Source organism: Doryrhamphus excisus, chromosome 20 (assembly GCF_030265055.1).
Source record: "Doryrhamphus excisus isolate RoL2022-K1 chromosome 20, RoL_Dexc_1.0, whole genome shotgun sequence".
NCBI classification, from domain to species: domain Eukaryota; kingdom Metazoa; phylum Chordata; class Actinopteri; order Syngnathiformes; family Syngnathidae; genus Doryrhamphus; species Doryrhamphus excisus.
The window spans coordinates 5,353,197-5,380,982 of record NC_080485.1 but is presented as its reverse complement, the minus strand read 5'-3'; the positions used below and the strand labels follow the sequence as shown (position 1 = coordinate 5,380,982).

General features: G+C 41.6%; 1 protein-coding gene across 1 annotated transcript; it reads right to left on the bottom strand.

Moving 5' to 3' along the window:
- Positions 1 to 332: 332 nt before the first annotated feature.
- On the bottom strand, positions 333 to 24,075 carry smoc2 (SPARC related modular calcium binding 2). Its single transcript, XM_058058462.1, has 13 exons — positions 23,715 to 24,075; positions 17,570 to 17,732; positions 14,491 to 14,597; positions 14,285 to 14,384; positions 13,335 to 13,376; positions 11,195 to 11,242; positions 9,866 to 9,940; positions 8,459 to 8,645; positions 7,263 to 7,345; positions 3,104 to 3,203; positions 1,921 to 2,168; positions 1,717 to 1,754; positions 333 to 894 (listed from the first exon to the last, which is right to left on the bottom strand). Exons 1-13 carry the CDS (start codon positions 23,787 to 23,789, stop codon positions 871 to 873), a joined length of 1,290 nt encoding a protein of 429 aa, XP_057914445.1. The 5' UTR covers positions 23,790 to 24,075; the 3' UTR covers positions 333 to 870.
- Between the last annotated feature and the right edge of the window lie 3,711 nt (positions 24,076 to 27,786).

Genomic DNA, 27,786 nt, shown 5'->3' with positions numbered 1-27,786 from the left:
ATTCACACGTACAGGGTCATATATATATATATATATATTTTATTATTATTTTTTTTAATATATATATATATATGTCACTCTAAATGACCACTTATACACTACTGGGATTGGTGCTGCCATCTATCCTAAGTTCACATTGGGAACCTGTGATGAGCTCGTTGCAAAATGTTGCCTTGGGGGAATTAGCATGCCGTCTGAAAGTGGGATGATACACGACTTCTGCTATGTATGACTAACACTTGGATTTTTAGGGCCGTGTCAACAAGGTGTTTTATTGGCTAGAACACACATAGCAACAAAAAACATTCAATTACATTATGTACGTAGGAAGGTAATTGGATTAGACCTGATGTAATTAGCAGTCCGCCAGACACATACGCACAAACAAAATGTGTATAAAACAGTTCTTTATTACTAATAAACAATAATATGTAGGAAGACGTAGCATTTTTCTTATGGTTAGTGTTTGAAACATTCTTGCAAGCTGCCATACAAGGCTAAGGAAAAGACATTCTGAGTGAGTGTGTTCTGTCAGCAAACTATCCATACATCAGTTTTATAGTTATCAACACAACAGGGAAAAAGTCCACAGAGAAAAGGGGCACAATATGAAACATCAAACATGAACAACTTGTACAACTCAGACACTCAAAGGACACATACATTGTATGTGTTAAATCATTTTTGCTTGTCAGGACACAAAGAGCTAACTACAACATTCACAGATTCAGCAGTCTGTTTAAATACCTTATTTCTACAAAGTGAATTTACATTTTTCGTAAAGTACAAAGTGCAAATACTATTGTTTCCGTTATTGCCGGTTGGTGAGGGCAGAATCTTCACGTGGAAGCGGGACTCTCAGCTGATGTTTTAGCCTTGTTTCTTTGATGGATGCTGAGGGGAGGAAGGTAGAATGCCATCAGTTAGTCACACATAACGACAAGTAAAACACTTGCTGGATGATTTAAAAAAAAAAAAAAAATATATATATATATATATATATATATATATATATTTTTTTTTTTTTTTTTAAGAAATTTGTTCTTAATTACTATTTGCCTTTTTATTGACTTGTTTACTTGCTTATTGATATAGTTAGTAGTAGTTTGTATTTAAAACAATTTTTATTGGATTAACCCAATGTTCTTTTTGAACTGTGGATTTTCACTTTTCGAGCTGGAGCAACTAGGGGTTCAGTATCTTGCTCAAGGATGCATTGACATGATGACGGCAGGACGGGGGATCAAACCCATAACCTTCAGCCACTTTTTTTTGTCCAACCCATTTTCATTCATTCATTCATTTTCTACTGCTTGTCCTCACGAGGGTCGCGAGGGGTGCTGGAGCCTATAACCGGCTGTCTTCGGACAAGAGGCGGGGTACACCCTGGACTGGTTGCTAGCCAATCACAGGGCACATATAGACAAACAACCATTCACACTCACATTCATACCTATGGACAATTTGGAGTCGCCAATTAACCTAGCATGTTTTTGGAATGTGGGAGGAAACCGGAGTACCTGGAGAAAACCCACGCATGCACGGGGAGAACATGCAAACGCCACACAGAGATGGCCGAGGGTGGAATCGTACTCAGGTCTCCTAGGTGTGTGGCCTGCACGCTAACCACTCGGCCCCAACCCATTTTAACTCTTGATATTTATACAGTGGTTCAAGTGTTTATATGACGGGGCATAGGAGGAATAGTTGACTTACAAGTTTACTGGGAGATAAACCTTCTCCTGTTTTGGCTCCTGTAAGACAAAGAGTGACATAAACCTTAAATTCCATTATAAGAAGGAAAGACGCTACACAAATTGTAAATTGACCCTTCTCTAACCTTTAATCCCCTTAGTTACTGTTGCTAGGCTTATGAAGCTTATAGCGGTGATATACATAAGGTGCTATACATAAGCTCACCTTCTTCCTTGGTCACCCCCAAACAGCCCATCAGCTCCTGCAGGGACAGCGCTTTGTCGTTGCTGATGTCGCAGTACTCCACAAACTTCTTGACACACTTCTTGGGTTTGGATTTCTTGCGCAGGAAACGTTTGAATGGCTTGATTTCCTTCTTTCCAATGTCACCGCTAGAGTTTTTATCCAGCTGGCCAAAATACCAGTGGACAACCCTCTCCTCCAGCGTGTGGTTGGGGTCGGGCTCCACCACCCTAGCAGATAAAATCATACATATGTGTGAGTACGCTGGGAAAGACTTAAAGGACACCACATCTAGATGAGGACTTCTATTTTGGATGGGAAGGTGTTCTGGAGAGGGAGAAGACCTAGGGGAAGACCTAGGACACCACGAAGAGTCTCAACAGCACACCTGGGGAGGCCTCAGTTGGTGGAATTAATGAAGGTGTTCAGAAATGAGGAAATCTGGGCATACCCTCCACAACCAAGATGGACATAATGATACGTGTGATTACTTCTGCTTTTGGGTCCTCTTGAACAGTTGTTAACTTACTGTTACTCTTCTATGACCGTTAAGAACATTTAAATGACAGTTTGAGCCTGGAATAAAGTACATGTGAAAAACGTAGGCCACCCCATGGTTTTTTCACATGACCGTACAGTAATCCCTCGTTTATCACGTTTATTTGGTCCCACACCCAACCGTGGTAAGTGAATTTCCGTGAAGTATCTTTCTTTACTTAGCAATCAAATATTTTCATAGTTATAGCATGGAAAACATGGAAAACACCCCTATAGCTACCTTTACACCCGATATAATTGACATACTAAGAGTAAATAAACCATTTAACACATAAAAAACACTAGCACATAATTAGAGCCCTCTAGAAATGAAATAACACCCCTATAGTTACCTTTACACTCGTATTACCCGATGTAGTTGACATACTAAGAGTAAATAAACTATTTAAGACATAATAAAACACTTGTACTGAATGTGTATTGCTTTTAAAACCTGGAGCTGCTATATTCAAACCACAAGTGGCGAGGGCTGACTGTATACTGTATCTATTTCCTTATTTATGTAGTTTTTAATCTGGAGATGATTTGAATCAGATAATCATCAGATTACATTCAAACATAGAGATTCCACTGAAATAAAGAAAGATCAAGCCATTTCCAAACGTACTTTCCGGCAGATGCTGGATCTGTGACAGCGTGCACCATGTCCGTCGACAGCGCATCAAGAACACTTGTCAGGAACTCTGTTTTCTTTGCGCCAGGACAGCCTGGAAATACAATCCACAGATATCTGGATGAGTGTGCATGCTGGGAAATGATGCAGGTTGATACAGACTGGTGTATTTATCTGAACAAACTCCAAACTCATCTTCTTCATCGACAACATTGCGGTTTGGAACGCTGCCGACATAGGTGGCCTAGTAAATGTCTGGGGAGGGACGTCATGTAACAAGCAGCGTGGTTTCAGCGTGAACGGCACGTAAAGACAGCGGAGGAGAAAATAAACCCAAACAAGTTTCTCACAGTTGTCTTTAACCCCCTCTCATAAAGTGTCAGACCTCCCCTCATCTGGAGGAGGAAGAGGATACCTGCCAATCATCAAAGAGGCCCCTGAGTGGTTTTGCCATCTGGAGACACAGAAGATGTTTCTAAACATTGTATGTATAAGTCCATGCAGCACCCGAGATATGAAGTACACCAAATACTGTCTTGACAGACATAGCGTGAGTCATGTTTTTGCTTCAAATAAGCCAAACATTGATGGACACACTAATGGTGGGATTATGTGAGAGGAAATTCCATAAATGAACCAACAAGTTGACAATGACATGCAGTATGATGGGAAAACAATTCAATTAAGGGACAACTGGTGTGGAATGACCCTAATCATAGTCTGACCATATAGTTTTAAGAGTGGGTCATAGTGTGGAAGGGCTGAGGGCTACAAAGGGGCGAGAGATGGCTGGCTTTTTCTACGGGCTCTCCTCTTTCTCACAGTCCGTCTCCTCCAATCTCCGCTGCTTTTTTGCTGCGACTCTTTTTACGGCTCAAGCCTGCGGGGCCAGATTCTCCTACTTTGGAGATAATAGCATGCTTTGCCCTTCTCGAACAGGTGGCGACTCAGCAACATGCCTCCGTTCCACCTTTCCCAAATAGATCCTTAGTCTAGAGTTGGGCGATACACATGCCCAAACTGTTCTGTGGTCTTCTTTACACGCTGAGCATAGTTGCATTCAAGTTTTAGTGGAACCTCACCACCCAAGCCTAGTAAAAGACTGACCCACCTGTTAGCTTCCAAAAAGTAGCCTTGTCAAGCATCTTGTAGTAAATTAGTCTAGACACAATTAGTGTCTAGGAAGACAAAGAGATTTTTATGTTATTATTACAGGAGGTCAGATTTTTGTCTTAAGAGCACAGTCGGACTTTGTGTTGACATCAGGTAAGGCTTTGCCTTTATTGGCAGCAGATGTGTGGCTACCATTCCCAAAGCAGCTGTCTTTGTCTGTGTTTTTATGATTTTACCTTTAATGCCCATGTTTGACAGCTCAAGTCAAGAAAGCATGAAATCATAAGACTGTTTCCTGCTTCTATTCCAATGCCTCCATTTATCAGGCTTCTGCGTTTTGCAGAAGGTTGAGCAGTAAGTGCATGTGTGTACCCTTGTGTTGCTTTCAATAAGAATCAATGTTATTCTATGGAACCACATGGGGCACAGGCCTGTCAGCACTCACATCAGCGACTCCCAGTGTTTGCCCAAAAGTATCCCGTGAATCCACTGTAGAGTGAAAGACAGCCAAGTACACTACTTTCCTCTTCACCTCCTTTCAGGGCAAGTGGCTCCTTTCTCGCATCTCGCCCCATAAACCTCTCAACACCAGCGCTTCAACAGCAAATGGACTGCTGCGAGTGCTGTTAAGGCAACATTTCGAATTCATACAGTAACTGCGTTTACAGCCGTTGACGCAATTGCTCATAAAGAAAATAAGATGCTAGTTTTTTTTTTTGCTCAGGTGTATTTCAAAATAGGTTCACTCAATAATGCGGTGCAGAGATCAACATGAAGTACGTATGTGAACTTATACTAAAAAAAAAGTTTGTTTCAGCTGACGGCTGAGCGACATAATATATTATCATGTGTCAAATTGTGCACCTAACATTTTCTCCAACCACACGGTGCAGCTTGTCACTCTAGCAATGCCGTCAGCACCAGTAGAAAGACAAACATCAACAAAGATGAGTAATATTTATTGATGTATGCTGCCCGTCCCACTTTGCGGCAATACAAGTCAGTGATGTGTGAGCAGAGCCAGAGTTGGTCTGCTGCTGCTCAAATCCAGCACCTGTGACCAGAGAGCCCCGCGTTTGGTCTGGCGCACGCGGCTGCATAAACACTTGTGGACGAGAGAGGAACAGTGGAGGCTCTATGCATTTGCTGCTGGATTATTAACATGTTTACCAAACTACCAGAAAAAAAACTGCCCCAGTGCCAAGTGCCTTAAACTATGATTTGGTTGTATGCACCTGAAAGCTGTAATTGCTGTACTTTGTCTGCAATTTGTTATGTGCTGTTTTGGAGGATACAATTAACTCTAACAACATGCATTTTTCAATTTATGAGAAGGTTGATGGAATGATGCCAAACATTACAAATAATGATGGCAAGCAGTTGAGTGTTTATTTTCTTATCCAGCAGAGAATGGAACGTAATCCCAGCAGCCCATTATGTCTTCCAACATGTTTCTCCTCGTTTAGACGTTTCTCAAAATGTGTACCGTCTTGCTCTATGTTGCACTTTCTTTATTAATTTTGTTGTACTTTGTGGCTCAGAAGGGCCTTGTAAAGAAAGGGGTTAAAAGTTGGTATCATGGAGTTCCTTTTTTGTTTAGTTCTCTGATGTTGGTGTTTTAGCATCCCTATTGTAGGTTGTAATCACCATCTGTTTGTGGGTTAAAATGATGACACAAGAAAAATGTCAAAATAATTATCATTTGATTTGCAGAAAACAATGCAAAATATTATAATTGACAAATGGACGAATCTTATTGATGATGCAGACTTCCCCTGCAAGACTGAATGCAATACTGTTGCTTCTTTATCAATGGCGTACCTTCTTTATCAAATTGCTGGCACTCACAATTATCTTTGGCCACATGACGCAAAAAAGGCATGGGCAAAAATGTTGTCATGCCCAAGATGCCAAAGATATTACATAGTACAACAAAATCAGTCAAATTTATACAGCCATGGCCAAAAACACTGGTACCATCCATCCATTTTCTCTGCTGCTTATCCTCATTAGAGTCACGTGGGTATGCTGGGGCCTATGCAGGCTGACTTTAGGCGAGTGGTGGGGTACACCCTGGACTGGTCACCAGCCAACTGCATTGCACATATAGAAAAACAACCATTCACACTCACATTCATACCTATGGACAATATATAGAGTCGCCAATTAACCTAACATTGGCATTGGCGTTTTTGGCCACGACTGCAACAGTGAGTCAGCAACACGAAAGGCACTTTGTTTGGGCACTCAATTTTGCAGAACGATACAGTACAAAACCTGAGTCATACGAAAACTGATGCATATGAAAACTGTGGTTTACAGTTAAAAATTATACACAACTGCACAGATTCCCTTCACATTTACCTAAAACAGGATATTGAACTCACTCATAACCTCGTCACACAGCCCATCAATCAATAATTTGATTGAGAGTGAAACAAACGAGAATTAATATCTGCTTTGCTAACATTTACCAACAACTATAATGTTGCACTGGGACCCCTGTGTCAGTTCTCGACCAATTTACCGATCTCTACCTTTGCCTATTGATAGGAAACAAGTGCATTATAATATATAAAAGCAATTCTAATTCTCCCCTTTGCTTGTTTTTTCAACCTCCCTGACAGCGCACCCTAAAAACCTTCTCACCTTCAGTTGAGTTATCTATGCTGTTTCCAAGCTATCAGGGCCTGTGCCATCATCCATTACCTCCACCTCTCCCCTGTTGCTTCTCCTCATCTCCTATCTATCCTCATCCCGCTATTCTCCATTTCCACACGTCAATTGTTGATGAATCCCTCCGCGATCCGTCTCTGTCTCCTGGCTAACTGATCACGAAGGGCGCAGTATCTGGCAATGCTCAAGTCTTTATCAAGTGTTTCCTTGACCAACACGGTTAATGATATCAGCAAAACACACACACTTCCATTGTTATCACAACATTGGGAGGGCGGCAGCGGTCGGAGGCCACCTGCTGAGGAACTTCCCCATGTGGTCCAAGTAAGAAGAAAAACAGAAACCATGAGCCTCGGAGACATACCTTGAAGATGTCTGCTTCGGTAATGGTCCTTTGGTTTTGTTGGATGGGCCCTGGCGTTGCCATCACACTTTGGCTGCTCATACCTTCGACATAAGAAATGGTTTAGTCAAGTTTAGTCATGTCACTCAAAGTGAAACTTGCCAAAGACACAGTTTCCAACAATAACACTTAACAACACAATAAATGTGTGAGATTTAAATAGCTGTGGAAAAGCAGAGGCTCTGACACACAACTAAACTGGGGGGAATGATTTGAGGTTGGTATGAAGACAGTCGGGGTGACAGGCAGAAATTTAGAGGGAGTGAGGCAGACGGGGAGCGTGGGACCCAAGGAAGCTTTAAAAGCTTCCTTCCAAAAGCCAGAGCCCTACTCCTGGTCTTCTACAAGGGGGGCAAAATTGTCCTGGAACAAGTCAAGAGAAAGGGGAAAATCCGCACCTCCATGTGTGTGCTAATGTGCTCACTGGCACTCTGCCTGGATTCTTGTCAATCTGATTGGAAGCTTGTGTACTGTACTGTACGGTACCGGGTGTACCGATACCCCACACTGCCATGATCTCTGTCATGCCCTTTATCAGAACAACTTGTAGTATTATAAGTATTTACATGCATACATCAGTTGGATTCCTGCTATCCAGTAACCCCTCGCTACTTCACGCGTCAAATTTTGAGGCTTCACTCAATGAGGAAGTGAATGCTACATGCTACATGCTAATTGTGATTGGGACTTTTCACGATGCAGTTAGCTGGATATTGAAAAACACAAATGGGAGTTAGTAACTATTTTGCTTTCATTGTCGTTCATTCATAGCATCACTCATATTGTACAGTGCAACCAGACCCTTTAATATGTTGATTGTTTGATTAATGGTTTTATGGTTATTGTGATATTTCTTCTCTTTGACATCACTGGTACCCTGCTGTGGTGGTGTCAGAAAAAATGCATTTTCACGCATGTTTAACGTTTGTGGCATATTTTTCCGGAAATCTTTGGTTGAGCTACAATTATACTTGATATACGTATCTATTCCACTTTATATATCTGCATTCATTCCAGATTTTCAGAAAAGAGGCTTGAGCCTGGGTCAACTGATCACAAAACTCCTGAAAAAAGTATTGTGTGTTTTCCCCTCAGAGAAAGCGAGTAAATACCGTTAATATTTGGAAATCAAAGTCAACCAAACAGGAGCTCAATACCTGGTGGAGGTCCCGGGTATGGGTCGTCCCGTGTCCACCAGGACGCACCAGCAGTAACCTGTGGAGGGGTGGCACTGGACTGGCTTGTACAGTCCGCCTTGGGCGCAGTCCGGAACAAATACAGCATCGTTCTTGTGCTGCCTCGCTTCCTCTTGAGCAGACTGTTGTTCCTGGTCACATGATGAGGCTGGACAGAGGGATTGCAGATGCATTGGCAGGTGTTTGATACATATAGTTCCACCATTACACACATATACAATACATACGATTATTGTGGTAGAGTCCTGTGAGAAACTGGAGACTTGTGCGAGAAACTGTAGACAGGGTACGTAGACTGCTATATCAGCCCCCCGTGGCACTGTTTACGAACATTAATGGGCTAATGACACATGAGCACAGCACCCTATGCCGCAAGTTAAGTAAATATTTAAAATCTCTGTGGATGTATGTGACACAGAGAGAAACAGACAAGACAAATACTAAAGCATTACTTCATTGGGCCGTCACCATCAAACACCCACACACACTGACACCCGACTGCAGGGGATGTAAAGCGGCTTCTTTATGTTTACATTGTCGCAATTCCCAGAGAAAAATACAGTGCTTCCCAATGTTTTATCCGTTTTATCTACTCCCGTGTGTATCAGATTTTCTGATTTAACTTGATCCAAGCTCCTCCCACTATTTCTGCTGCTTCCCTGAAGGATCGGAAGCCTCCGCAGGATTATGGATATCCCTTTTCTTTGTTTGTTTTTATACGAAATCTTTACACACAAAAGAAACAGAATAAAATGCTTCCATGCGTTTCTTAACAGACTCTCCTTGCTCCAGTTCCTCCATATGGGTTGTCTTTGTTGGGCTGTTTTTTTTTTTTCTTTTTTCCCAGCCTAGTACCCCAAAGAGCGTATGTTAATCAAAACCATCATTGCTGCGTTTTTCATGCTTTTTTTTTATTGGTTCTAAATTATGATAATGGGATTCATACACAAATACACTCATACAAGCTGGCTTTTCAGCTCTAGGGTAAAAGGGCAATGTTTTATGCAGTCAAAAACATATTTCCCCAAAGAGCAACGAGGTAACTGATTTGCGTGGTGAGGTTAACACGCATGAGTCGAAGGAGAACAGGAAGGATCAAGCAAAAAGAATAGGATCAGATCCTTTGCTTATGTCATGTGATGATAATTACAAATCTGCAAGAAAAAGAAGCACAGACAATCAGATCCCCGAAGCCTAATGTTCTCCATCACCACAATGTTCTGGCATCACCCCCCATCTGTGCTGAGCAGCAGCCTCAAGCTATGATTGCTCCCAAAAGTCAGCAGGGAAACACAGTGCATGCTTTCAGTTGAGGTCCCAAACACCCAATCGCTGTCATTTATTAAAAAAGGACTCTTGGAAACTCACATGGAGCTCTGGTTCTATTGTTCTGTCGGCTTCGGACCTGCTCCGTCCACAGAGTGGGGTATTGGGAAATGATGTCTGAAAGAAATCATTGTGACAGCTTTATTAGCGTCAAATGAAAACAAACCCATATCCAGTACGTATGATCTGAGCCAAATGTGGTTCTTCCAAAACTCACAGACTTAAAAAATCACATCAAGGTTGTCGTATCTCAAATTACAGAAAAAAAATGAATTTGGCATATGGGGTCGGAAAAGGAAAAATCGGGTAGGTAAACCATGGACTCCGGCTGGGAGTGTCATTATGCCTTGAGATCCAAATGATACTCCTTCTGATGACGAGGAGCTGAAAATAGTACTGTAATGTATATTCAATCTGTTTACTTAATATATTGACAATAGTGTAGCAGTTTGTAAACGTAACAGGAGCTCAGATTTATGATGGCATCAGATGTTTATTGATATTTTATTAGTTTATTATTAGAGGTGCACGATAAGTATCAGACCTACTACTATTGAGAAATTACAGTATAATTATACTATTACAGTATGTAATTATCTTTATTGCCATATTGAAATCAACTATTTTGATGACTTGAAAAAGTAATCATGAGTATTCAGTGTACTAGTTTCAAAGTTTACCTGTTAGATTTTATGGATAGTCATTCATTCATTTTTTATACCGCTTTTCCTCACTAGGGCATCGGGCATGCTGGAGCCTATCCCAGCTGGAGTCTGTCTTCTGGGTCTTCAGAGGCGGGGTATACCTTGGACCAGCCAATCACAGGGCACATATAGACAAACAACCATTCACACTCACATTCATACCTATGGACAATTTGGAGTCACCAATTAACCTAGCATGTTTTTGGAATGTGGGAGGAAACCGGAGTACCCGGATAAAACCCGGGTACATGCAAACTGATGAGCATGCGCACAAACAACTGGGCCATCATGCAGCCCATTTTCTGGATATGTTTGGATATGTTTAACGGGGAGCGGGTGATCATATTGACTTCTAACTTGCATGCTGAAAAAGTGTGTGCACCCCTGATATACAAATACTTATATTTATAAATAAACTAAACACATATATTATCTGTGTTTATAGTAGGAGATAGATCTTTGGGACTTAGTCAAAAAGAGTAAGCAGCCCTTGGGTAGTGCTTTCTGTCAACACCTAGATATGACTGTAAACCAGCTGAAAAACAAATGACAATGTCCAAAAAAGGTACTCCTTTGTTTTTTAGATGGAATCCTTAAACAGCAAAGTGGGACAAAGCTGTTACAGTACGATGGCTACAGTATATTCAATAGATAGTGGAAAGCTCACCTTCTTCATCTGCAGGGGGCTGTGGATCCACCACTAGGCCAGTTTCATCTGCATTCAGAATTGAGAATATTTGCAAAGAGACTACAATTACAAGCGTAAACTAGATCAACAGCATACATCACATTGTGAGATTTGCACATTGCCCGGCCAAGAAGGATTGAGGCAGAAATAGAAGTCAAAGGAAAGTGTGTATGTTGGAAGACGACAGACGGGAGTCAAGAAAGGTAAAATGAGAGAAGATAGTGGTCATATACTCCCATGGTTTCACTACACAGAGATTGTTGTGCTCTGAGGGGTGGAGTAGGGAATAAACAAAGGATGTCCATTTCATATTTGCTCTCCGTCTTATTCCAAGCATATGTGAAGGTGGAAGAGACACCAATGCTGAAGAATGCAGTGACCAAGTCAGAGACGAAACAATGAACGATGGGAGAATCCAACTCAGTGTTTGTTTGGTGGCTTTTTGTTTGATTTGTGGTAAGAAGGAGACGAGGATGGAGGTTTGGATTGGCTGAGGGTGAAGCCAAGGCCATAGGTGTGGTTAACCTCACTGTGGGTCACTCATTCTGCTAAAGTAAAACTCTGTTGGTGCATGAGTCAGGGCAAATCAAACGGGTGGCTCCACAAGTAAAGATTAAGATTCTTACTTTAAACAATGCATTCCTTATTGTGCAACCAGGCTGGTAGAAATGAATGCCTGGTAGATTAAAATGTATACAGAGTTTTTTACCCAGCTCACTTCAGGAATGGAAATGCCATCTGAAAGAGCACATTTATGATTTGGATTTATGACGAACCACTAATGGCCTATCTTTACTTTGTGGCCTTTTACATGACTGCAACACCTCTTTTAGCATCTGCCAGGAAACCCCTGAGCTATTTGTGGTCTCGGAGCATTCGATTTACTGCTGTTTGCCAGTCATCATCTGCATATGTTTCCAACATGTGAATGAATTTGTCAATTTAAGCACCACACAAGGGTTGATGGTTAAGCGTTTTATGTTTTAATGACACTTCAATGCCTAGACAGTAAAAGTGCTGCAACAGTCGTTATGAAATAAGAGCCTCAAAAATTCCTGGGCTTACATGTTTACTTCCACAGGACTCCGATGTTAAAAATATATATATACATATTATTATTTTTTCTTTACATGAGTATAGTGAAAACTACATTGTGGCATCCTTAACTTGGTTTCATTTGGAGGTGTGCTCAATAGACTCATTCTCTTAAAGAGACAGTCACGTACACCTCTGTCTTCATGGAAAATCATCACAAATATGTGGTAACTTAAATATTTTCCCATGACTTTCCGCTATAACTGTAACAGAAACTGCTTTAATTGACTTCATATTATATATTTCAACCATTACATTGTTTCCACCAATTTATGCATTTGGTGCTCAAAATATGTTCATGGTGTATGAACATTTTTTCACTCCCCCACCATCCCACCTCCTTTCTTCTTTTTTTAAATTTTGCATTCCAGTTGATCGAAATATCATGACTTGACAAGAGACGGTTACAAGCCCTTCAACAATGCAATCATGCATGCAAACAAAAGCATGCACTTACACACAGGATGCCCAGGAATCAATTGCAAACTCCCAAATGACACATTTTCAGAATCATTCAATTTGTTGTTTTAACTTGTAAACGTTGACAGTAAGCTATTTTGGAAAAGAGCTAGAGGGGGAACTTGTGGTTGCTGGAGAAGGGCAGATGTTAAAAGTGAAATTAGGATGATGTATAAAGTGTTAACATTTCTTTGTATCTGTTGTAGCTGAAAATGCGACGAGCCAGAGCGATTCAGTCAGAGAAGTGCCTATAAATCATCTGTTAAGGCTGTTGAAATGACTGGTTAACACATCAGCTGGTTAAAGCCACTGCAGCGCCTCATGATGTACGTACATAAAAGCTCTCCATCACGCGTATCTTAAAACATCTCTATTTAAACATTTCACTCAGTAAAAGACTCATTTTATAACAGCCTTCAGGGTCTATCTCAGACTGCCAAAATGGTGACGACCTAGGCTGCACAGCACAGGTGAACACATGCACATGTACGCCAGCATATGTAACATATCCATAAGGAATGTGCCTCTGATGACGACATGACCGTTTCTTAAATTGACTTCTCACCTTTTCCTGGCTCTCTTGTGGTCGCCCTCTCTTGTTTTGATCCTGAAAAGCAGCAAAACGTTCAAATGAATGAAATCGTTCAAAGCAAAAAGTTTGGATGAGCCTAGATAGAACATTCATTCATTCATTTTCTTCCGCTTATCCTCACAAGGGTGCTGGAGCCTATCCCAGCTGTCTTTGGGCCAGAGGCGGGGTACACCCTGGACTGGTGGCCAGCCAATCACAGGGCACATATAGACAAACAACCATTCACACTCACATTCATACCTATGGACAATTTGGAGTCGCCAATTAACCTAGCATGTTTTTGGAATGTGGGAGGAAACCGGAGTACCCAGAGAAAACCCACACATGCACAGGGAGAACATGCAAACTCCACACAGAGATGGCCGAGGGTGAGATTGAACTCGTGTCTCCAAGCTGTGAGGTCTGCGCGCTAACCACCCGACCACTGTGCAGCCTCCGAGATAGAACAGTGCTTTGCAATTGTTTTCTGTCATACAAGAGACAGACATTTTTTCGCACCCCACCGATTAGAATTATCACAGCGAGTTCGACTGATATCAATGCCAGCCTGACTTCCTTATATGAGCTGCGGATTGCTTACACTCAGTAAACGCAGACCTACATATCCAGAAGTTCTCAGGAGCACTTAGGAGTGTGACCAATCACATCGGAGTGGGTGTACCTAGAGGATGTCCTAGGGTGGACTAAATTAAACGGACCATTTGGGTCAAAAACAGAAAGTCCATGGAAACACTGCAGAAAGCAGGTGCAGAATCTGGAAGATCCAGAGAGCTTCCTGTGTGGGTTATCGTGTGTAGCTCTTCTCCAGGAGTCCACAACTCAATACAAAGCACCGAAAATGAGTATAATAGGTCCCCTTTAAGTTGACGGCCATTATCGTGTGATAATCATCCCAAGAATAAAGGTGACAAGGCTGTGCCTACCTTGACATCGAGGTTTTTTATTAGCCACTGCTGAGCCACTGATAGGTCGGCCATTGGGGGTGACACACCAACAGTATCCAGTGTAGCTATGACATTGAACCTGTAAGCAATTGGGTGTATAAGAGCATGAGCTGAAGCTTCAAAAATAAAAGATGAATGAAACCTCCACAGCAGCCATCAGTCATACTCAAACGTTTCTGAGTTACCTCACTATATGTGCCATCAGGGTTGCAGACAGGCACAAAGACCTGAGGGAAGAGCTTCTTGGCCTGCTGCTCAGTGTACTTCTTCTCTGCTACGCATCTGGACGTATCTGAAAACCACAATTCACTCCAATCATTACACATCACAGAGCACCATGATACAACCCACAGCTCCATGACTTTCATATGCTGCACAGCTGGAAGGCCAGCATGATAAAAACGTCAAGATGCTGAATCTCATCAACGATGTTGAATTAAAACAAAACACCTCTTGCACACCTCTTCCAACCTCTTGGAAGAAGGAGGAATAATATTTCGGAAGCAGCAGGTCAGATGATTGTGTGGCTGGGAAATAAACCAACATCCTCAGTCTTATTAGGCTGGTGGTAAAGCCATTACGGAAGGAGGCGTCTCATGCTGCCTCCATAGAACATTCCAGTCAATGGAGAAAAGGGCTGACGGCGCACAAGGAAAACCTAACCCTTCCTCTGCGTCTGACTATTTCACCATGTCGCCAGTTCAACCGTTATTTGTCAATACTTCTTCATCAGAATATGTTCACTTGTGATTCAGAACCACTGATATTTTACAGCAACCTTGGTCGGTGATGATTCCGGGATATGATTTTTAGGAGTGCTCGAATTGCGACTCCAAATTGTCCATAGGTATGAATGTGAGTGTGAATGGTTGTCTGTCTATATGTGCCCTGTGATTGGCTGGCCACCAGTCCAGGGTGTACCCCACCTCCAGCATAGCTGTGACCCTCTTGAGGATAAGCAGTATAGAAAATGAATGAATGGATGTATGGATGGATGGATAGTTATTATTGCCAACAAAAAAGCCAGGTTTTGTGTGTTTTAAATCTGTGTAATGCACCACTGATTTGATTTTGTAATTAAACACATTTTTAAACTTCCACAAAACTACACAAGGTAATGAGCAATAATCCAAAAGACTGGCAGGGGGACAGCTACATGGAAAAACAGTCTGAGGTAAACAGGTAAACATCCATCCATCTATTTTCTATGCCGCTTAACCTCACTAGGGTCTCGGGTTGGTAAACAATTCTAACTAATCAAAAAAAATCATGTATATCATAACTTTTGGCATTTTTGGATGAGTGTTAATAAATGTAGTAAGTGGCCAAAAAATGCCTATGACTTCAGCTCATCTAGTTGGCCAACGGCACCATCTGTTTAAACTCTCAGTGACGCTTCAATGGTAACTTGGTGTGACACATAGTGCCCGTCTGTCTGGCAGGTTCAAATCCCATCAAAACAATGACTCACACACAGTTTAAAAAATGTACCCACTTGGTCACAAGGCTGCGAGTAATTGGCATGGCTTCCACGTCAAATATGGATCATCCAATAGACACGCAAAGTGTGTGCAACGTTATCTTTGTCTCATGTCTCTGCATGCGTGTGCCACTGCCACTGGACAAGGTGATGATGATGATGATGATGATGAGGATGATGGAAAACAGTGACTTAGAGTTGAATCTACTGGAAAATCCCAAAACCATCAGCCTTCTCATAAGTCCGAATGGAAAAAATGACAGGACACAGCTCAGTTATAGAAGACAAATGCAACACCATTCTTACTTCTCGCTCTCATCTTTGTGCTTTCAGGCCAGACCAGCCTGGGTCTCATTTGGGCTACAAACATCAATGCAGCTCTTGCTTCTTTTCATCCCGTCCAGCCATCCCGAAGCAGAGGGGGGTCCAAACTCTTATAGACCCAATGTTATTGACACATACAATACGACTTTCATGGACTTTCGTCCCTTTCAGCTTCCTAGCTGGACTCCTCTATTCTGTGTCCCGTCCTCTAAGTGTCCTCTAAAAGATGTTGCCATAGAGACCCAGCACGGGCATCGGCCTGTGGAATGCTTCTCTATCAAATAAGACTTTCTTCTTCTTAACACACAGTCAAAATTGTAACATGTCAGCAGTGTAGCGCAATGAACTAGCAGTATCGTCACAGAACAGGGTGAGGGGTTGAGGCGGCAACATTGGGGTTCTTGAGTGCCTCCTTCCAACACTGGGCAACAATGAGGACGTCTGTGAGCTGCCTGACCCCACCAGCTCTATGACCCCTTTTGTTCTTTCTCTCCAGTTCTGTATTCGTTACATACACTATATGGAGAAAAACACTGGGACTCACGTGACCTTTATGTATAAAGGACATGAAAAAATAAAAAAGAATATGGCGCTACTACTCTCCACTACATTTTGACTGGGTTGACTGCCGTCGAGTTCTCCCACACTTACAGTAACTCCAACTTCCATAATTTGATTCCACATACTGATCTACTGGAATAAGGAATAAAGAACATTCATTCCCTTCCTCCACTGACAGGGAATTTGGGATCTTTGATCCCAGATTTGGACCAATATTTACAAAGTAGTTACCGATCCTTTGAATCATCTTGTTCATATTATCATTGTTGGCATATATACAATTTTGAGGGTAATGTGCTTTCTTGGAACCGTTTCTAATGATACTGCTTAGGATACTGGCCCATGTTGCTCTAATGTTTTTATTCTGGTCTAATAATTGATCAAATATTCTTTCTTACACACTCTGAAAATGATTGTTGTTGTAGTTGTGATTAGTGTAGATAAGTTGTTTTTATACGCCTTGCACAGGTTTGACTTTGGTGTTTGGCTTTGTTTCCTGCTTGACGCTTCATCGCTGAATTGGGTCTGAAAAGGGTCTTTAATGCAGGTCTGTTATACATCTGAGAAACAGTAAACAGTCCATCCATCCGTTTTCGATTCCACTACTCGTCCTCACTACGGTCGAGAGGATAAGCTGGACCCTATCTCTGCTGACTTTGGACAACAAAACATATTTCAGTTGGGTAAAAAAATGTTCATGTCCTTCCACTGCCAATGTGAGCCTCTGAAGGTCGGCCGCAAACCCTCCCACTCACTCTCAGCATGTCAAGCCCACTCGTCCTCCCAGCACTCAAAGAATCAATTATGCTGAAATGAATTTAACCCAGAAGTTTCTCCTGTGACCCCCTGTGTGCATTGGAGAGCATCAGGCGGCGCTGAAGCGTGACTCATGACCTGACCTTTGCATGGCCCTCGGATGACCTCCAGCTGGGGGTCGCGGCACTTGGCTCGAAGGAACTCGCAGCGAGATGTGAAGGTCCTGCCATCTGAGGCACACAGGGGTTTGCGAGGAGATCCGCTACATTCCATGTTGCACTCCTTATCCTGATCCACCCGCAGAAACTGGAAGTAGGAAATAAGCGGATCAAACAGTTGCAATATTTCTTAATTCTAAGCTCTGTGTCACAGGAATGTCCAATTGTTTGATAAAAGGTGTAGATGTATGTACTATACTAATGTGACGTGAGCTGACTGTGGAAGGACCAGATGAAATGGCTTTGGACCTAATGTGCCTTGGTGATTCATTTCATTCTGATTCATGTTTGAATCCGATTCAAGTTTTTCATTGAAGGCAATTCCTTCAATGACAATAAATGCATAAACATGATTCATAGATTTCTGTCATGGTCTACTGCTTTCTTCTTTTGCATATTGTCTGTGAAACATTTTGACATATTTGAGCATACATAGTGCATGTAAGAGACATTCCATATAAACAGGAGCATATCATGTTACAATTCTGTGGTAATGGCGCACTCCTATAAAGTACGTAAAAAAGGCGATCTGAAGTTCGGATCGGGATCGGTGACCGATCCTCTGTATTTTTGAAGATTGGAAAATATAAAATAATAATACGTGTAACACTAACTTGCAAGGTGTGGTAAGGCTCCTCAAAGATAGAGTTAGGGTTTGGGTAGCCACTCGACTCCTGCCACCCGCATGGAGAAGAAAACCCAACACCACCACGCAGACATGTCCATAAGGTCAATTTCAAATAAATTCACCAAAAAATCGGTTGCATTACTTTTAATGCTTTGATAAACTATTTTCATAACCATATTCAGTTCCTGAGAACTAATTCCGGGTGTAGTGGAAGAATATATAAGAGTGGAAGACTTCTTCTGCCTCTTCTACTTCCTCCTCCATACACGCTTATCTCTCCCTCCCTTGCAAGCCAACCACAAGAATAAAGATGAGGTATTATTCCCTCTCATTTAATTTCATTTAATTCTTGCATTCAATCCTTTTTATTACTCTATTTTCTATCACATTATGTATAGTGGGAGTGACCTATGGGTTCATTTAGGTATAAGTTCTGACTTCCACAGAAAATCCAGTTACAACATGTTGTAGGAAGGCAACTCTTTTGTAAACCAAGGACCTCCTGTAATTTGCAAAATGATTTTTCCGTAAAATGACACATATAAGACATTAGGGCGTGTATCAACTGTATGTCTCAGCTACTGGAGAAAATTTGATTGACATTTAACTCTTTTCTTAGCATGTGCCAACACCTGCACCTGGAGTCGATCTCGAGGATGTTTTACTCAGCCATGAAAAGAGAAACATGACAACACAGACTCTTGGCTGAACGCATCGGATCACCTGCGTCAATGCCACCATTGTATCAGCCACCATGGTATGAAACCCCCTGGCCAAGCCACACAATGGGGCGGCGGTGGTGAAGGGGGTGGCAACCAACTGTGACTGCTACAATGACTGAAAAGACAGTGGATGACAGAATGGCTCAGTCAAAAAGATGTCCGGGATCTTTGTGTTCCTACAGTGTGAGAGTTGGATTTTCATAATGTTAACATCATTCATCCTCTTTATGATGCCAGTCTGCAACAACATGCAGGTGCTGCTTTCTCGTATTCATAACCGAATGCCTCTTCAGAGACCTTTTTGTCTACTTTTATAAAGAAAATATTTGCACATTGAGTGTTATTCAATTGATGTTTTTGTCAGTCTGAAGTAAATGCCCTCTTTTTCAGCTGCTCAGTGCACACACACATGCACACACACACACACACAAAGGACTTCTCATAGAGCTAAAACCTTGACTTGAATTTGTTGTGAATTTTCAAAAGAGAGGGCATGGCAAACCACAGAGCAAGAACAAACGACATGCACACATCCGTGAAGAGGGTGGGATGAAGAGCAATAAATGAAATTTGTTGCGTCTGACATCTTACAAATCATGTGAGGGATGGAGTTTGGAGGCAGCCTCTTATGTTCAGACGAGCAAGGCTGCAGGGCTGCAGTGCACCTGGAAGGGGGTTGGCAGGGAAGGAGGGAGGGGGGCAACATCGCCTTGGGCCGGGGGGCATGGGATGGGAAGAGGGGTGGGGTGCAGGTGGGGGCTGGGTCCATCCTGTCAACCCTGCTCATAAATCCTTACAGAGTGAAGAGGCCCGTTGAAACACATCATAAGAGGTTTGTATTGAAGTGTTCAAATTGAAATGTTCAAAAACAATTATTTTTTATGAGCCCTTAAGAAATATTTCTGACTAAATATTTTTTCAAGAAGAGGAGACGAAATGAACGTTATTGATGAAGAACTAGTGAGCTGTTTGCGTCATGAGAGCACATATCCGTGTCTCAATACGCATCCCTTCATCACTCAACACATACACGGTGAGACAGACTTTCCTTTTCATTAGCAATACTACACATTACCAGAAATTCCAGGGTATAAACTGCTACTTTTTTCTTTAATTTTGAACCCTGCAGCTTAAACAGCAATGCGGCTATTTTATGGCTAAATTCTAATCTTGTGACATCTCCTGTACTTGAGAAATTGTTAAATACTGTGCCGGTTGCGAGTCAGAGAAGAAATGGTAGCTTTGCATTTGCAACAAGCACGTCAACCCGTTGGAAATTGCAAAAGGTCAGTAGATATGACAGTACAACAACACAACACAACTAAGAACACTTTACTAACACTAAATTCAACACACAGCAACTTAACACTTAAAATGTGTACCTGACAAATACAAAAACATCAATTTGAGTCTGAAAAAAAAACCTCTTTTAAAGTTTTCCCATAATCCATTGCGTCTGAGCGACGCATTCATTAGCACACTGCAATTACGTCAGCCTCCCTCTAGGCTCTTTGTCCTATGGCTCTGTCTGGAAGACAGAGGAAGCATTGCATCACCATCCACTATTTGCTATTCTGGTTGTTCTTCAATGAACTGCATGCTTTGCTGAAGTTAAAATGATGAATTTGACTGTCTTATGTCTCTTTAAGGTGTTATTGTGTATGGACAGGGTGAAATAGCTAAAGTGCTGCAATTTTTAGTCTTGAACAGTTCAAATAGTTTGACTTTTGGTCTGAATCTGGCACACTTTTTAAGAATGGTTGTGAATTTTGTGCTATATACCAGAGGAATCGCTTTAATTAAAAGGACTTTGTTTCATGAAGTCCGCAAGGTGGACCAACTCAATTATATTTTCCAAACAGTTCCACTGGCCAGATGAAACTGTGCCGGCCAGATTTGGCCCATGGGTCTGAGTTTGACACATGGGCTCTATAGTGTTAAGTTGCTGCGTGATGAGTTTAATGTTGTTCGCAAGACGACACTGTGAGTCAGACTGTTATATTGAGTAATTTCCAATGGGTTGACAAGTCTGTTGTGAGTTTTTTCATAACTCATGATTGGGTCCTGTCAAATATAGATCTCACTGGTCCTCACAGACTAATGGGCGGGGCCGGAATTTACTGTCTATTATAATATTTGGTATTGTATGGTATTAGTTTTGTTGTGGATGGACCTTCACAAGATGATATATATAATGATGATGTATAAATCAATTCAGAATGACTGGCTCAACTATTACTGATGTTTTAGGTATGAGTATTTCACAAAAGTAATTCCTACAAGTGGTCTCTTTCTACAGTTGATTCCAAGAATTATAATACTTTGATGGCTACATTTTTGTTTTTAATCTTTCAAAACATCTCACTCTTTCCATATGCCTTATTTACACAATGAGGATATTCTACTTCTCTTTGAACTGCGACATATCTCTTTGCTCTTTTCTGTTTAAACAGGTGGTCAAACATTGTGCCGCTCCACTTTTGTGTCTGAGTTTTTCAAGCTATCTTGATATCTGACAAACAGTGACCCAAGATTGTCCTTCCAACCTTTCATTCAGTGATGATATCTTTGCTATTTGACATTTATCGTTTTCATATGATGAGGTAGAGATATAGCAGACAGGCCAGAAAGAATGCTTGTTTCTGGCCTTGCAATGATGGTGGTCTAAAAGCCGTGCCACAACTCATGCTGGACAACACCATCATTATCATTATCTCCACATGGCAGCCAACAGCTTGACAACCCCAAAAGATTCATTCAACAAATCAGCATCCTCCTCTGGGTCCTCTGTACAGCACACAGCGGAGCGCCAAGTGTTGGTGAGCTTATAATAAAGCTTCAAGAAAAAAGTGAGCCATGAAATCAAGCACACAGAATCACTTGGACTCTTTAACCTCGTGACATGACACAATTTACTTGTATACTGCAATTCATATAGAACGTATATTTCTGGTGCAGATTTTTGTGTATTTGTCAAGTGATGATGGATGACTGAGGCAGAGCTATGCAACCTCTCCAGGCAACAAAGTGAAACATTACCTTGAAGTTATGCAGCATTACCTCTTGAGATGATTTATCATTAAACAAAAACATTGTGACACATATCCTTTAAAAGAATTAAATACTTCATAATAATGTCACATTTATTTGCATGATCTCTCCTTTTGTATCTGCTCCAATAGTACCAACAGATGGCAGAATAACAAGAGAGAGTCAAGAAAGGGTACGGCAGGTGGAGTGTACCAGACCAACCAGCAGAAAAATCAAATCCAATTATCTGTGCAGCATTGTGGGACTGAATGGACTACGGAGGAGGCGAGCTTCCAGCAGTGAGCACATTGTAGGCTGATAAGGGCCTTTTGGGCTGGGGGGCCCATACTTCCAGCGCCCTGAGAGGCCCCTCAACACCACCGCCTCACAGGGTCAATGGGGGCCCCAGCTGAGAGCCGAGGTAAATGTGTTAAATGGCCTTGGCGGGAGTTTCCTGCGTGGCCGGTCGGATGCAAAGGGGATCATTAGTTTCAAGCATAGTGGAAAGGGAAGAAAGTGACAGCCTTTAACCAGGCTACTAACTCAATCAAATGTAATGGCATTTCATTGCTGTGAAAGATGCTGGAAAGCCACTCTTGGTGATGTGAAAAAGTCTCTGCGACCATGCAGGCATGCAAGTTAATGAAATCATGGGCACCTATGGAGCCCATACGTTTGACAGACATTCAAGGTTTAAAAAGAAAATATGCCCACATCTTTTCATGCACTATTTCATGCCAGGTACCATGGAAAATGCATTCCATTAAAATGTCCCATAGACCTATCCGCTTGTTTGACCTCAAATATGCACAAAATACATGGAGACATTTTCAGGAAACCAACGATAGCCTCTCATGTGTCATTCAAACAATACACCATTAATCACTTGAAGAGTATAAATCCAGTTTGCCATGTGCTGTTCCAATAAAAAGCAAGCGATGAACCGCAAAGGGGAAGTTTGACACAGACCTGCCATGAATTACGTTTTATTCACATGGCAGAGCATGGTACTCACCATCATCTATTCCAGTGTCAACAATAAGTAAAATTAAGTGGAGCATCTGCTCGTGCAACACTTCCTCCCACATTCCAAAGCTCCACTGTGTCATCAGGGGAGAGGATCCCTGAACCTTCACCTGCAGGTTAACAACTCATGGCCATTTGTTTCCAACTGCATATTAAGGTGTACATAAATAATGGTGCCTGGAGAGGAAGCTGTCACATCAACACGTAAATCAATAAAGCCCCTGACAGAGCACATTCCACCATGCTCCTGTACCTGCACTTGATAGTGGCCCTGATTTGTATTCATCGTTTTAAAGAAGGCAACGAATGCTATGGACATTAGTGAGGTCCTTATGAAAACAAAACAAAAGTCAAAACTGACTGTAACATATAAAGACATACATTATTTATCAGAATTAACACTCTCAGTGCAATTTATACATAAATGTACATGCTTGATATATTCTGCATGTACAAATATTTTCTGTTTTAAGATGATTAAAATAAATCATAACCAGAAGTGGTGATGCACAGCCATGCAAATAAATGCAAATATCTGGCTGCCAAATGTCTTGGATTAAAATCACCCTGACATCCCTTTGGTCTTCCCATCCGTTACGCATATGTATATCACATATCACATAATAACAGGATGTATGCAATGGAGATGTTCAGTACTTCCTACCGTGAGAGCAGAGAACTTCTGAGTGCGTCCTGCGCACAGGAGAGAGAAGAAGGCCAGCAGAGGACAGACGCGCATACTGGTGGAGTGTTGGCAATATTGTCCAAATTACGCACGGTCCAAAAGCACACTTGAGGAACACCAACGCAAAAAGAAGTCAAAGATACATCGATTTTAAGTCAACTATTCCTTTCAAAAGTTGTGGCTAAAAGAGCACTTCGTCACTAGGCTGCTTGGTTTCGTCTGCGGCACTGAGCTCCTTATTTCGGCGTGTATGATAAACCCCAGTGTCTCTGACCGTTTTCCCTCCCTCAGCAGCGTGTCTTCCACTTCTCCCTCTCTCCAAGACGACGTGTTTTCTCCACACCCCCTCCCTCCTCTACACTTGAGGACTCGATCACTTTGCAGCACCTCCACTCGGGAAGGACGGTGGGATTGCATCCACAGACTGACGCGTCCGTTACTCCTCCTTCAGACAACAGAACTATATACCTATTAAATCGGCACAATCGGTAAAGCATTAGTTGTAAAAAAAAAAAAAAAAAAGGGAAAAAAAGGAAGGATGTCATATTAATAATGGCTGCATCAGTTTGGAAGCCCTTGGCAACACATCAGCAATTGATTACAGCAGCCTCAATACTGCATTTTTGTTGAAAAAACAAAAATATTACCATTAGGGGACTAAAATACCAGATTGTACAAAAAAATAATTGGTCAGTTTTCCATCCGCACACCCTTTCAGTGAGCGGTCTAAAAAGTGAGCCTAATTTAGTCATGTGGTTGTTATAGTACATTATATACATTCAATGATGGCTAATGTTGGAAGCTAAACTTAGCCATGTTTACATACACAAAGCAGGAAGAGACCATGGTAGCTTGTTTGATCTTTGCTAGCAGCTGAAGAAATCTGCTGCAATCGGTCTTTTTAAGCAGTTCTTGCGGTGGACAGACTGATCCAAATATCGTCAATACTGCGAAAACGATGTTCTGCATGTCAGGGTTTTATACTACAGTAAACCTCGGATATATCGGATTCAATTGTTCCCACTGGTTTTGTCCGATATAAGCGAAATCCGTTATATGCGTATACCGGAAAATGTCCGTTTTACGCATATATCGGATTTATATCCGGTATATGCGTAAATCGGATTTTATCCGTTATAAAAAGGCACTTCCTTGACTATGTTTCCAATGTACCTGGACGCGCAGGCAACGCTGCAAACGCTGCAAATGACGTCGTATAGCGGCCTGTCACGATTCGGCGAATCGGAGCGCCACGATGCGGCCATCCGATATATGCGAGGGAAATTTAATGGAAATGCATTGGAACGGGACTGGAGATTTTGTCCGAAATAGGCGAAATCCGTTATAAAAAATCCGACATATGCAATGAATTTTTATTGGAAATGCATTACAGAAAAATTGGTTCTTTTTTATCTGTCCGTTGTGAGCAAATTTCCGATATATCCGAGTCCGATATATCCGAGGTTTACTGTAGTTCCAATTCTGGGCTCTTATTTTGTTACATTTGTTTCCTGTCTTGTGGTGAATGTATTCCCTTGACGCCTGTCAGTGGAGGGGTACCCAGCTGTTTTCAATCACTAATCAGAAGAGGGTTCTTAAAGGTAGTGTACTGCATGGTTGGTAGGTATGTATCCTACTCCAGTGCTAAGCACTTGTTACGTTTGTTGTCAGTTAATGATGGCTAAGTTTAGCCAATGAATGTTTAGGCCATCATAACCACACTATGATCTCTAATTGTTGAGCTCTTCTCTGAGACTGCATATGTGCAGACTGTGTATGGAGAGTGTGACAAATATAGACATTTATTTGTTCAATATGCTCTTTTACACCGCTATGGGTAATATCTGCTAGCCTGTGGAGGTGTTCTCTTATTATTCGACTGAAAAAAGTGTAGTTCGGAGCTGAAGAAGGGCAGCACTTTAGGTGCAGCCATCAGTAGGATGCTGCCCGTTCATACTTTACCTTTTTTGTGGGTTAACTGTAAATTGGACACATTCTGTTGTACATTTGTCACATTTCCTGACCATTATTTTTGTACTGGGGGGCTGCATGGCACGCAGGCCACACAGCTAGGAGACGTGAGTTTGATTCCCCCCTCGAGCATCTCCGTGCAGAGTTTGCATGTTCTCCCCGTGCATGCGTGGGTTTTCTGCAGGTACTCCGGTTTCCTCCCACATTCCAAAAACATGCTAGGTTAATTGGCAACTAAATTGTCCATAGGTATGAATGTGAGTGTGAATGGTTGTTTGTCTATATCTGCCCTGTGATTGGCTGGTGACCAGTCCAGGGTGTACCCCGCCTCTCATCTGAAGACAGCTGGGATAGGCTCCAGCACACCCATGGCCCTCGTAAGGATAAGTGGTAGAAAATGATTGAATGAATGAATGAATGAATATTTTTTGTACTTTGTGTTTTGTGTGTGGATTTGCTGTGTGAGCATGAGACACTTTTTCCTGCATCTCTGTGTCTCTGCATTCTGTCCTAGCAGATCATGCCATTGTGTTTATTTTCTCAAATATCTGTGTCTTACTTTGTGTTATGCATATTGTTACATAGTTGATGTTATTATATATTGTTTAAATGTCAGTTAATGGCTAAGACAATGCCGTCAGTGATGGATCTGATCCAAATAATTGACAAAGTTTTTTAGCCACTTGACAGTTTTGTGTGTATGGGTTCCACCTTGACCAAACGGGAGAAAGAGAAAGACCATTAACGCTTCAACTTTACAGTCACTCTGCATCTGCATCCACAATACATCCATTCTCTCCTACTCTCCAGTTCGCAGACATGGCCCCTGAACAACACCCTGGATGCCACCCCACCATAGACGGGCTTGACAGTAGAGCACTCAGGACCATTGAAAACATCAGATGGTCTCAACGAGTGTCCAACTCAGTCACGGGAGCCCACAAGTCAGTCTTACTCGGGATCAGTGGCTTGAAAGCAAAAAGCAAATTCATTGGAATAAGAGCCAATAGTAGTGGTATAGTTATGTCACACTTATTACACAAGTTTAAAGGAAATACATTTTGTTGATGATATTACATAGTTTTATATTGACACATTAGTAATTTACATTGTTAAATTGTTCACAAATACATAGTTTTGTCGTTATGTATTTTTCTGGTCTTTCACTTTGATTGTAATCAGTCTGGCCCACCCCTTGTGAAAATTGCACATAATTACTATTGCGCCACCAAGCGGCAGAGCAAGAGGTCTTCAGGTATTAGGAACCTGTCCATCGTTATAACAACGACAAACAAAAGCATTTTCAGCCGGAAATGTTGCGTGAAACCCAAGGACCCCTTGTCAAATAATTGCCGGTAGTTTTAAACCGTATGTTGTGCTTTGCTGCCATCTGTTGGCCGCTTTTGCTAACTTCAGAAACAAGAAAGGCAGTTTATTACAACCCATTTGATGATTATCTGTCGGTCTATTGATACACAGTAGTACAGACTATATACACATAAAAATATATAAATACATATTATAAAAATATAAATATTTTGTGGCAACATCAGTATAAAACAATTCCCGTGATCCCATGGTTCTGCGAGCTTGATCCTGGTCAAAGGATGGCGCTATTTTTACAATTTAACAGCCCGCCTTTTAGCTTTGCCAGATGTACGATAATGATTTCACCCTCTCTATGATGTACGATTAATAATGTAAAAAAAAAACATAATGTGCAATAAATTGAACATTACATAAATTGCTTCTAGCCAACACTAACAAGATACATTCTGCACTACAACTGACGCCGTCTCACATGCCTCCTTACAGCCAGACAGCGGCGGACATTGAACGCATCAACGTGCTTATTCCTAATATGTAACAGATAAATCATCCAAGTATTTACGATACAGTGCCTTGATACATGATTTAATATGACTGATATTCGGGTCTGTTCCCAGGTGGGGACGCTGTTGTGCCAGTGGCTGCTGTTGGTTTATGTAGATTTAAATTACATATATACTAAACACGGTCTGTTGTAATTTTTATTGTAATAGATTGTCCTGAATAACGTAAAATCTTGTAAAAACAGTTT

Excerpts from the sequence above, each read along its gene's own strand:
- smoc2 (XM_058058462.1), bottom strand. The coding sequence starts at position 23,789 with ATGCGCGTCTGTCCTCTGCTGGCCTTCTTCTCTCTCCTGTGCGCAGGA. Across the intron at positions 9,941-11,194 it reads GCCCCCTGCAGATGAAGAAG|ACATCATTTCCCAATACCCC; the intron begins GTGAGCTTTCCA and ends GATTTCTTTCAG. Across the intron at positions 3,204-7,262 it reads CCGAAGCAGACATCTTCAAG|GCTGTCCTGGCGCAAAGAAA; the intron begins GTATGTCTCCGA and ends TTGTATTTCCAG.